Raw genomic sequence first — 11,892 nt, 5'->3', positions numbered from 1 at the left:
ATCAGAATATGAATCTGAACACTTTAAATGTGTACTGTGTTTAAAGAACAATTTTACCTCAATAGAGATATTTTATAAGGGGCTAATAAATTCCCAAGAAATAAAAAGAGACATTAGATAAGAACATTAGTAGGTAAGAACATTAATCAATAATATTAACTCAGAATTAACAATTTATACCAATGAGTTACTAGGAAAAGAAAACTGTAACAAAATACAATTCAGTTATCAAATATTTACTCAGGTTTATACCAGGTGGGCTCAAGATAAGGGGTGTAGGGCCTGGGTTATGTGACTATATGTATCTATTATAAAGATGAGCAAATGTCATTGAGACAAGACTGGTGCCTTGTAGAAGAGTTTCTCCAGGGCCCCCTTCATGTCCCTGTTCCTCAGGCTGTAAATGAAGGGGTTCAGCAATGGGGTGACCACTGTGTACATCACAGAGGTAACTATGTCCTTCTCACTGGAGGTGCTAGATGAGGGGACCAAATATAACCCAATAATTGTTCCATAATATAGAAAAACCACAGAGAGGTGGGAGCCACAAGTGGACAAGGCTTTGCAGATGCCCTTGGTGGATGGAACCTTGAGGATGGTGGCCCCAATGTAGCCATAAGAGACCAGAATGCACAGGAGTGGAAGCATAATCACAACCACTCCTGCTATGAAAATGACCAGCTCATTGAGGGATGTGTCTGAGCAGGAGAGCTTGAGCAGTGCACCAAGGTCACAGAAGAAATGGGGGATGGTGTTGTCAGCACAAAAGGACAGCTGGGCCAGGAGGAGGGTATGACAAAGGGCATTTGCACAGGACAGAATCCAAGATACAGTTACTAGTAAGGTACACAGTTCCCCTCTCATGATGGTGGTGTAATGGAGAGGGTGACAGATGGCCACATACCTGTCATAGGCCATGGAGGTGAGAAGGAAATCATCCAGACCAGTAAAAAATAGGAAGAAATATGTCTGTGTCACACACCCTGCATAGGGAATGGATAGATCCTTTGTCTGCATGTTCATCAGCATCTTAGGGACAGTGACTGATGAAAAGGAGATGTCAGTGAGGGCCAGGTGGCTGAGAAAGAAGTACATGGGGGTGTGGAGGTGAGGGTCCAGCCTGATGAGCAGGATGATGAGCAGGTTCCCCAGCACTGTGGTCAGGTACATGCCCAGGAACAGGGCAAAGAACATGCTCTGCTGCCCTGGCTGGATGGGGAGCCCCAAGAGGATGAACTCGGACATGCAGCTCTGGTTCTCCCTCCTCATGGTCCTATTATGTCTGCTGGGGAAAGAGGAGAGTGGGAATATCAGAGACATTGAATTCATGACTGTGGCCACCACACTAGCTCTCTCACTTTCTTGTGGAGAAAAAGAAAAACTGCCTGACTCTCCTTTATTACCTAGTGTTGCCAAAGCACATGACACGCTCTCAACATTCAACATGATTCCTTTCAATGAAAACCAGAGAAAATTCATTTTTTTTCTTTTTAATCAACCATGTTTCTGACACTAAGCTGTTATTTTGACATAGAAGAATAAATATCACATACAGGACCTTGCTCTCAGGAGACTATCCCTCCAGTACACACCTAGCCAAGGACAAACTAAATGAACCTGAAGCCAGTCCTGTGTTATGATTTTGATTCCAACACTTTTTCGCTGTAGGACTTGGGATGCTAAATCTCTTGGCCTCAGGTTGTGCCTATATCATGTGAAGATGTCAATATCACAGCTTGATAGATTTAAAAAAGGATTCTAATTCATTAGGAATTAACATCTAAAAACACTTTTCTGCATAAAATAAACACCAAAAGTTGCATATATTATTTTTATGAGAGGATATGTATCCCCGCAAAAAAAAAGTATAAAGTCCAGGAATTTAGTAAAACAGTATTATGAGGTGGTCTGCATAAATGACCAAGGAGCTGACCTAAAATTTATGTTAAATTGTCTGAGCGCTCAAATTCTTCAGGTGAGTTTCTGAGCTCATATCCTATCACTGGGGTAAGTTCCCTACTCAAACTTGTCTTAATGCATTGTCTTGCCAAGAAAGAAACCTTACTTCAATGCATGTACCTCCATCCATCTCCATCTCCATCTGATCCTATGTGTTGGCTCAGATATGGTTATTCATCCATAGGAAGATACTTGATATCTGAGATGTGGTCTGAGAGCTGATAGATACTGAAGGATTGAGGTATCTCTTAGAATTCAGCTTCCTGATTGACCAGCACTATTTCCCTATAGTGGTCTTCAAACTGATAATAACTGACAGTTAATGAACAAAATGGCAGATGAACACATTTTCCATGATTGCCTCACTGAACTTTTCAATAGTCCTAGGAGGGAGGTGCTATTAAAATGTCACTCTCAGGTGTTCCTTTTGTAGTTCAGCAGGTTAAGAACCTAACTAGCATCCATGAGGACACTGGTTCAAACCCTGGTCTAACTCATTGTATTAAGGATCCAGTGGGACCATGAGCTGTGTTGCAGCTTGCAGAAAGAGCTCAGATATGCATTTCTGTGGCTGTGGTGGAGGCCAGCAGCTGTAGTTCTGCTTTTACCCCTAGCCTGGGAACTCCCATATGTTGAAGGTGCAGCCCTAACAAAAATGAAAAATCAAAAAATATAAAACTGCACTATCAATACACTCAGAAGGAATAGGAAATGAGCATGATCAGAAAATTAGTACAGATCTAGTCAATTTCCCTTCCAAGCTTTTAAACATATACTGGAATCTTTCTTCTGTGACACTATTGTTTCTCCCTCTTTAGTTAGACAAATAGGGAAGACTAAGAAGAAATATTTTGGAATTTGAAGGAATGATCCTGCTCAGATAACTGTCCACACTCATATTCCTGCAGCCATTTAGATTGCCAGTACATTTCATATTGATTCAATATCATTCAATCCATCATTATTTATTTCTGTCTGGAAAGCAGAGAACAGTGTTTTTTTTTTCCCTGCATTTTACCAACAGGAGTTGAAATCACTTAAACAATCTCACATAGTTACTGCATAGTGGACCTGGTCTCAGACATTGATTTTCTGATAATTTTTCACTACAGAGAATCCACCCATTTCTTTTTACGTGGGGTGGAGAGGCTAAAGACAAACATTTAACATGAAAAGATCAAATAAAAATATGCCTGGAAGAGGAATGTGACATTAACACTGTGTTAAGACATTGTCATCATATGTTTGCACCAAACCAGGGGGTTGCCTTTGGGTTATTAAGTGATTCTGTTCATGGGGCACAAGGAGGGACCAGGAACTTGACCCTCCTGCAAAACACAGGCTACTCATTGAAATCTGCTGGGTCAGACTTAGCCCACAATCTCACATATCTCCTGCAGGAGTATCAGAGCTCCTAAAACACCCATGAGCTGCAATCGGAACAGAGGGAAAAATACAGACATGGACTTTGATTCCTTCAGCACCTTGTACAAAGAGGTGGCTGGAAAATTGCTCAATAGTGAAGAGGAGGCAGTGTGTGACCTAGGGGTGTGGCATTGAGAAAAAGAGACTATGCATGGGGCTGATTTTCCTGTCTTCATACCAAATAATGTTGCCTGAACAATTGGGACATGGAGAGGCAGGGGTTTGTATCTCCTCAAGGCTACAATTTGTTAAGTGCTTACTTTGTGCCTAGTTTCTTAAGTCCCTTATAGACAAGATCTGTCAGCAAACAGCATGATCCCATGTAAGAGCACTGGAAACTAAGAATCACCATGGCCAAACCCAAGGCCACCAAGCTATTAAGTGGGGTAAACACAAAGATCTGAATGTCAAAGTACATGATCCCAGAAATGAGCATTTTGTTTCTAAATGGACTGACCAAATTTAAGTAGAGTTTCAAAAATCTTCAGCTTCCAGGGGCCCTTCTGAGTAGTCAAATCACAGAAAAATGGATGCCAATAGCTCTGCAACATTGGATTTCTATGGAATTGCTCTTGTGGTCTCTGGTCTCAGGAAGGAGGTGGGTAGAAAGTGAGAGAATATCACACACACACACACACACACACAAATATTACATCATCACTGTGAAGGAAGTCAAGGTGTGGGTTTGTTACACAAAAGATCTCACATACTATCACAGATACAGACTTGCCAAGTAGAGATTTACAGATTTATCTGGCTTATACTCTCACTAAGTAAATACAGTCAGGGTTTATGTTAGCTTTACAAAAATTTATGCAAAACTCACAAACAAAATACACATGTACAACACAGTACACACACAGAACTGTCAAGCATCGTAGATCAGAGGCATTGTTGATACAAGAATTCATTCATATTCAAACTCTAGTATTGCACAAGGTCTTACACAGGGCACACAAGCAGCAGATGCACATAGAATAAGCACACCCTGAGAAAATATCCAGGCTTCTCTGAGCTCTGTGTATCTGTCAGTTACACATGCACACACAGATTTGACCAACACAACACACACACACAAATATATATATAACTTCTCTTATAGTCATATACACATTACACATAGACACACATGCATGACTATGGAGGTTTCTGGGCTCCTTCTAAGCTATTCCTGTGCTGAGTTCAAATACCTTCTGCTTCATTCTGTTACCTGAATCCACACATTCTGTCCAGAAGACCCAGGGTTCAAAGAAAAAGAGCAAACCTTAGTAGCCTGAGGATGTTACAGAATCTCATGTCAGTTCTCCAGCTTCAAATGATGCACAAGGAGATCTGCTTTTCTCCATCCTATAGAGACCCACAGGGAATCACCCCAGTCCCTGACTTGAGAAGCAGTCCATGGGGGCAACTGCCCAACTCCCTCCTGGCCCCTGCAGGAAGGAGGATGATTTGGTTCCACAGGGGTTAAACTGCATCTGGTTTAACAGGAGAAAGATTCCAAGATATGAGTGCTACTTTGGCTTCTGGTCAAGTTTTTGATGAGAAGCAGGGGTTCCCCCATTACCTGTGGCCTCTGTGTCATGTGCACAGCTTCTCCCAAGGGTGGTGTATGGCATAGACAGTGGAAGGGCTTCTACAGGTCCCCCAACAATTACACAGGCTTTCATTAGAAAAAACACCCCTTAAAATATGCACATCTCCCCACTTCCCTGGAAGTTTTGGTAGGGTACGATCCATGCCTTGTTCTGGGGAAGGGGCATTGAACATAAAACTCTAGGAAAAAAGACTCTGGGTTCTTCCCTACTAAGAAAGTGTACTGGAGCAATTTATCCAAGGCTCTGGGACTCAGTTACTTCAAAACTGAAATAATAATCACAGTCTTTCTGTGACTTTGAAGGATGGTTAAATGAGCACCTAATGGACACTTAATAAATGTTGTTTCTTGTCATTGTCTTTGTATCACTAGAATCAGTTATGGCTCACAACAGGCAATTGTGATTGGTAACTGTTGAATGATTTCATCTGTTCATTAATTCACTCATTCCCTTAAATAATCATTAAGGTTTCCAAAAATGTAATACCAATAAATTCTCTAGAGACATAACAGATAATATAAACAGAAATCCTTCTCTTCGAACACACATACAAACTGGAGGTGGCACACAAAAAGAATTAAGGCAAAATGAATGGCAGGTAAATGGTGACAAGTGCTGCAGAATGATGAAAATTATGCATGGAGCTAGGGAGACTCAAGAAGTTAAAAAAAAAAATATGCCAGTGCTACAGGATTCTTTTCCAACGAAACACAGACACCTCTTCAATCAGGTTCCTCCAGGTCTGTAAACTGGTTTCACCACTACACCCCTATTAGACTCACTAAAATTGAAGAGAATGCTGCTCTCAGTGTCTCTGAAGATACGATCATACTGGAACACTCATACACTCCTCTTGGTAATACAAAACACTTTGAACATTTTTAAAAAACTTAAACATATACTTAGCATGTGAGTAGGTATTTGTCCAAGGTAAAATAATGTGTACAGTTATACATAGGTTTATACAAGAATGTTCATAAGAGCTTTATTTAAGAGCAAGAAGCTGGAAAAACCCCCAAATGTTCACTAATTGAGTTACTATTACTAATGAATGGACTTGCTAAGTAGCACAGGAAACTATACTCAGTATTATGTAATAACCTATCTGGGAAAAGAATCTGAGAAGAATGTATGTGTGTGTGTGTGTGTGTGTGTGTGTGTGTAACTGTATCACTATTTTGTACCTTTGAAATTAACAGAACATTGTAAGTAAACTACACTTTGATTAAAAATAAAGTCCAATGAAAGTTTAAAAAAGATAAACAGAAACAAAATTAAAAATAATTTAAAATTTTAAAATAATGGAATAATTTAGAAAAACTTTATTTATTTATTTGTTTTTTATTTATTTATTTATTTATTTATTTTTGTCTTTTTTCCATTTTCTTGGGCCACTCCTGCAGCAGATGGAGGTTCCCAGGCTAGGGGTTGAATCAGAGCTGTAGCTGCTGGCCTACACCACAACCACAGCAATGCAAGATCTGAGCCACGTCTGCAACCTACACCACACCTCACAGCAATGCCAGAACCTTAACCCACTGTGCAAGGGCAGGGATTGAACCCAAAACCTCATGGTTCCTAGTCGGATCCATTAAGCATTGCACCACGACGGAACTCTAAGAAAAACTTCTAAATGTACATGGATACAACAGCCATGGTATATCCATACAATGGAATACTATTCAGCAATAAAAACAATTAACTGGTACACACTAGAAAATGAATACATCTCAAAATGTTACACTAAGTGGAAAAAGGCAGCAAGAAAAAAAAATACACTGTGTATGATTCCACTAAAATAAGCTTCTAGGAAATGCAAACAAATCCATGTGACAGAAACACAGCAATAGTTCCCCTGAAGACAAATGGGAGGTGAAAAGAGAGGGAAGGAGGGTAGACATCAGGGAAATTCCTGATCTTGATGACTGTGGTGATAATTTCATGGGTGTGTATATATGTCAAAACTGGTCAAATGTTATCATTAATTTTTTGACCTTTTTTAAAATTAAAGTATAGTTGATTTACAATGTTGCACCAATTTCTGCAGTATAGCAAGTGACACACTGTGTGTGTGTGTATAATAAACTTTCTTATATTATCTTCCATCATGGTCTATCCCAAGAGACTGGATATAGTTAACTATGCTATACAGTAGGACCTCATTGCTTATCCATTCTTAATGCAATAGTTTGTATCTACTAACCCCAAATTCCCATCTATGCCACTCCCCCTTCATCCTCCTTGGCAACTGTAAGTCTCTTCTCTATGATTTGGCTTCTGTTGTGTAGATAGGTTCATTTCTGCCATATTTTAGTTTCCACATGTAAGTGTATCATATGATGTTTGTCATTCTGACTTACTTCACTTTGTATGAGACTACCTAGTTGCATCATGTTGCTGCAAATGGCATTACTACATTCTTTCACATGGCTGAGTAGTATTCCATTCTCTATATGTACCACATCATCTGTATCCATTCACCTAGTTATGGACATCTAGGTTATTTCCAGGTCTTGACTATTGTGAACAGTTCTTCAAAGAGCGTAAGGGTGCATGTATCTTTTTGTATTGAAGTTTTATCTGGATATATGCCCAGGAGTGGGATGGCCGGATCAGATGGTAGTTCTATATTCAGTCTTCTGAGTCAAATGGTATACTTTTGGTATACGAAGTTTATTGTATGTCACTTATACCTCTAAAAATCTGGGTGTTTTTAAAGAAGCAGTAACAAAATCAAGTATGGTCATGTTATTCCTCTATGGAATCCCTTCCAGCAGGTTCCCAAATCAGACTGAGGACCAAAAACTCAACTATAATGCTTAATTTTATATGTCAACTTGACTAGATACAGTACCCAGATATTTGGTCAAACATACATCTAGATATGTCTATGCCAGTATCTTTGTGGATGAGATTAACACTGTATTCTGCAGACTCTGAATAAAGAAGACTGTCTTCTATAATGAGGGTGCTCATTATCCAATCAGTTAAAGACCTTAAGAAAAAGAACCACTTCCCACACAGAAGAGGCGCTTGTCAGCAGCCCGCCTTCAGACTCAAACTGCAACTTTTCCCTGGGTTTCCAGCCTGCCAACCTACCCTGCAGACTTTACCCTTGCTAGCTTCCACTATTATGTTAGCCAATTCTTTAAAATAAATCTTTTGGACACCATGTACCACATGGAAGTTCCTAGGCCAGGAATCACATCAGACCCGCAGTAGCCTCCTACGCCACAGCTGCACCAACGGGATACTTTAACCCACTGCAGAGACACCACCAATCCCATAGTGCCACAACAGGAACTCCATAAACCTCTTCCTCTTACATAAACACACACACACACACACACACACACACACACACACACACACACTATTGATTCTACCTTTCTGCAAAATCTTGACAAATAAATGTACCATGACATTAAGTGCCCTACATCTCTGGTTCTCTGATATCTATGAATTAATCAACCACCATCCCTCCTGACTTAATCCTGTCCAGGAACAGAGGCTCCATTAATGTCCCTGGGATATGCCAGGCACCATCTCCCCTCAGAGTATTTCTAGGTGCTGACCTCCATGCTTTTGCCCAGGTAGCCCCATGGCTCACTTCCCAGTCCTCACTAAAGTTTTTAGATGTTACCTTCCCAATGAGCTCTACCTAGACTCCATGGTGTGAAATTATGAACTGCACACCAGCACTCTCCCCACTTTATGATTTTTAGGGCCACAAATGGAGCATATGGAAATTCCTGGGCTACAGGTAGATTCAGAGCTGTAGCTTCCAGCATACACACAGCCATAGCAAAGCTGAACCCAAGTCCCAACTGAGACCCACACCACAGCTCATGTCAATGCTGGATCCTTAACCTACTAATCAAAGTCAGGGATCGAACCTGTGTCCATTTTTGATATTAAGTTTGTTACCACTGAGCCATGATAGGAAATCCTTGCTCCGCCTTTTATATATCCTTTATTCACAGATGTTTTTACCTACCAAAAACTTAGAATTTGTTTGTTTCAGACATAGAAACCCATCTACCATAGAATTTGTGGACCTCACTAAATGAAACATTAGAAACTTAACTGAAGGTTTTTAGTTGGAATGTGAGAAGCCAAGACTAGGAAGCATCCCAAATGCCCATCAGCAGATGAATGATTACATAGATGTGATACAACTATATAATAGAATATTGCTCAGCCATGAAAAGAATGAAATAATGCCATTTGTAGCAATATAGATGGAGGTAGAGATTATCATGCTGAATGAAGTAAACCAGACAGAGACAAACATATCATATGATATTGCTTATACAGGGTATCTGAAAAAAATGATACAGGGACTTCCTGTTGTGGCTCAAGGGAAATGAATCTGACTAGTAACCATAAGGATGCAGGTACAATCCTTGGCCTTTATCAGTGAGTCATTGATCCAACATTGCCTTGAGTTGTGGTATAGGTCACAGGCATGGCCTGGATTCCACATTGCTGTGGCTGTGGTGTAGCCAGCAGCTATACCTCTACTTTGAGCTCTTGTCTGGGAATTTCCATATGCTGTTGTATGACCATAAAAACACTCAAAAAATTATACAAATGAACTTACATACAAAACAGAAATAGACACCCAGACATACAAAAGAAACTTATGGTAACCACAGGGTTAAGGGTAGATGGACAAATTATTTGTTTGGGATTAACATAAACATATTGCTGTACACAAAATAGATAATTAACAAAGACCAACTGTATAGCACATGGAACTGTACTCAATATTTTGTGATAACATATAAGGGAAAACAACCTGAAAATATACATATATACTACATAATAGATAAAAGATCTAATCGCTTTGCATTACAATTGAAACTACCACAACATTGTAAGTGAACTATACTTCAAATTAATTACATGATTAATCAATTAAACCATTTAAAAACCAATGACCAAGTATAGATAACCATAATAAAAAATGTATATATACTTCAAAAAGCTGTAAAAAAAGCCAAATACAATAATAATATATTGAAAAAAATTAAACATACTTACACATATACACAAAGGAGTTTGGTGCATTGAAAACCACATCTTTAATGTGTGCTGTGGGTAATGTCATATTTAGGGTTATGGAAAAATAAATGGACAAGAGATATGAATGTGGTAAGAGCCCTCCCAGACCAAAGGGATGGCAATGTGCAAAATAAGCATCTGTGCACACATGTGCAACTTTGTGACAGATTAACATCATCCATATCCATGTGCAACTATGTAGCATAAACCATCTGACCAGAATTTACAGAATGTATTTACCTTATAAGGGGGACAAAGGGACCAAAGTGTAAAGGACAGAAATAAAGGAGAGTATATAAGACAGTGCCACAATGCATTTGGGGCTCAGACTCTGGATAGGAATCCACTAAGCCAGTGCCAGCATGAATAAACTCTGTTTGCTGGCAAAAAAAAAAAAAAAAAAAAACCCTCAGTTTCCCTTCTTTCCCTATGCAAGTCCTCAACACGATTAAAGGGAAAAAAATTTCTCCAAAAACAAAGACCATTTAAAAGACAATTAGAAAAGTGCTAGAGGTATGGTTGCTTAACATAAAACTTACGGCTTTTTTAACAAGGTCAGTGAGTGAAATAAGAACATGGTTAGGTGATTCTCACTTGGCAAAAAGGTTATTTTTTCTGAAAAGAATCCCCAGAGCCAATGTCATGTTTCTGTTTCTCAGGCTGTAGATGAAAGTGTTCAGCATGGGGGTGACCACTGTGCACATCACAGAAGCAATGATGTCTTTGTCAAAGGACTGGGATGATGAGAAGAAAAAGTACAGTGCCATCATTGTCCCATAGAATAGAGACACCACAGAGAGGTGGGAGCCACAGGTGGACAAGGCTTTGCAGATCCCTTTAGTAGAGGGGACCCTCAGGATGGAGACCCCAGTGCATCCATAAGAGACCAGGATGCCACTCAGAGGCAAAATGACAGCTGCTGCCCTTGTAGTGAATATGACAAGCTCATTGAGAGAGATGTCTGAGCAGGACAGCTTAAGCAGGTCAGCAAGTTCACAGAAGAGGGGGACAATATTGTTAGCACAGAAGGACAGTTGAGCCAGGAGGAAGGTGTCAGTCAGGGCACTAGCACAGGAGAGGAGCCAGGATCCAGCCAACAGACATAGACACAGCTCTTCCCTCATGAGCATGGCATAGTGCAGAGGGTGACAAATGGCCATATATCTGTCATAGGCCATCACTGAAAGAAGTAGATTATCAGTGCAAGCCAAAAATAAGAAAAAATACATTTGTGTTACACGCCCTGCATAGGAAATGGAATGATCCTGAGTCTTCATGTTCATCAGCATCTTAAGGACCATGACAGACAAAAAAGAGATGTCCGTGAGGGCCAGGTGACTGAAGAAGAAGTACATGGGAGTGTGGAGACGAGGGTCCAGCCTGATGAGCATGATGATGAGCAGTTGTCCCAGCACCGTAGTCAGGTACATGCCCAGGAACAGGGCAAAGTACATGCCCTGCTGCACTAGATGGACGGGGAGCCCTAGGAGGAGATATTCAGACATGCTGCTGTGGTTCTCCCTCCTCATGTTGCTTTTCTCTCTTCTGGGAATGGAGGGAAAGGAGAAATTCCTGGAACTTAGAAGTACCAAGCATAGCAATTACCAAGTCACATATTTTCTAAGAGTGACTGTGTCAGTGTACAGACAGGTCTTACTGCAACTGCACCCACACTCTGATGTCTCATTCAGTCTAGTGAGAGCAACACAGTGTGATTTCTCTGAACACTGACACTACCACAGGGAGAAAGTACTTGACTTTAATCAAACGCTTCAGTGGAAATAAAGAATAGCTTATTCTCTTTTTTACAAAGTGGAGACATCATGATTGATAGCAGAGAAAGAGT

At 40.2% G+C, this 11,892-nt stretch overlaps 2 protein-coding genes across 2 annotated transcripts; both read right to left on the bottom strand.

The window, feature by feature from the left end:
* Positions 1-327: 327 nt before the first annotated feature.
* Positions 328-1,269, bottom strand: LOC100623462 (olfactory receptor 1J4-like). Its single transcript, XM_003353651.2, has one exon. It carries the CDS (start codon positions 1,267-1,269, stop codon positions 328-330), a length of 942 nt encoding a protein of 313 aa, XP_003353699.2.
* A 9,451-nt stretch (positions 1,270-10,720) lies between these two features.
* LOC110258938 (olfactory receptor 1J4-like) lies at positions 10,721-11,575 on the bottom strand (the record flags this gene model as incomplete). The annotated part of the gene is made up of 1 exon (XM_021082228.1): positions 10,721-11,575. A coding segment is annotated over exon 1 (855 nt), but the record flags the coding sequence as incomplete, so codon positions are not given.
* Between the last annotated feature and the right edge of the window lie 317 nt (positions 11,576-11,892).

The sequence above is a fragment of the Sus scrofa genome, unplaced genomic scaffold, assembly GCF_000003025.6.
Source record: "Sus scrofa isolate TJ Tabasco breed Duroc unplaced genomic scaffold, Sscrofa11.1 Contig59, whole genome shotgun sequence".
In the NCBI taxonomy this organism is placed as follows: Eukaryota; Metazoa; Chordata; class Mammalia; order Artiodactyla; family Suidae; genus Sus; species Sus scrofa.
Note: the sequence above shows the minus strand (reverse complement) of the source record. Positions and strands in the feature narration are given on the sequence as shown.

Coding starts and splice junctions, on each gene's coding strand:
- LOC100623462 (XM_003353651.2), bottom strand. CDS start 1,269: ATGAGGAGGGAGAACCAGAGCTGCATGTCCGAGTTCATCCTCTTGGGG.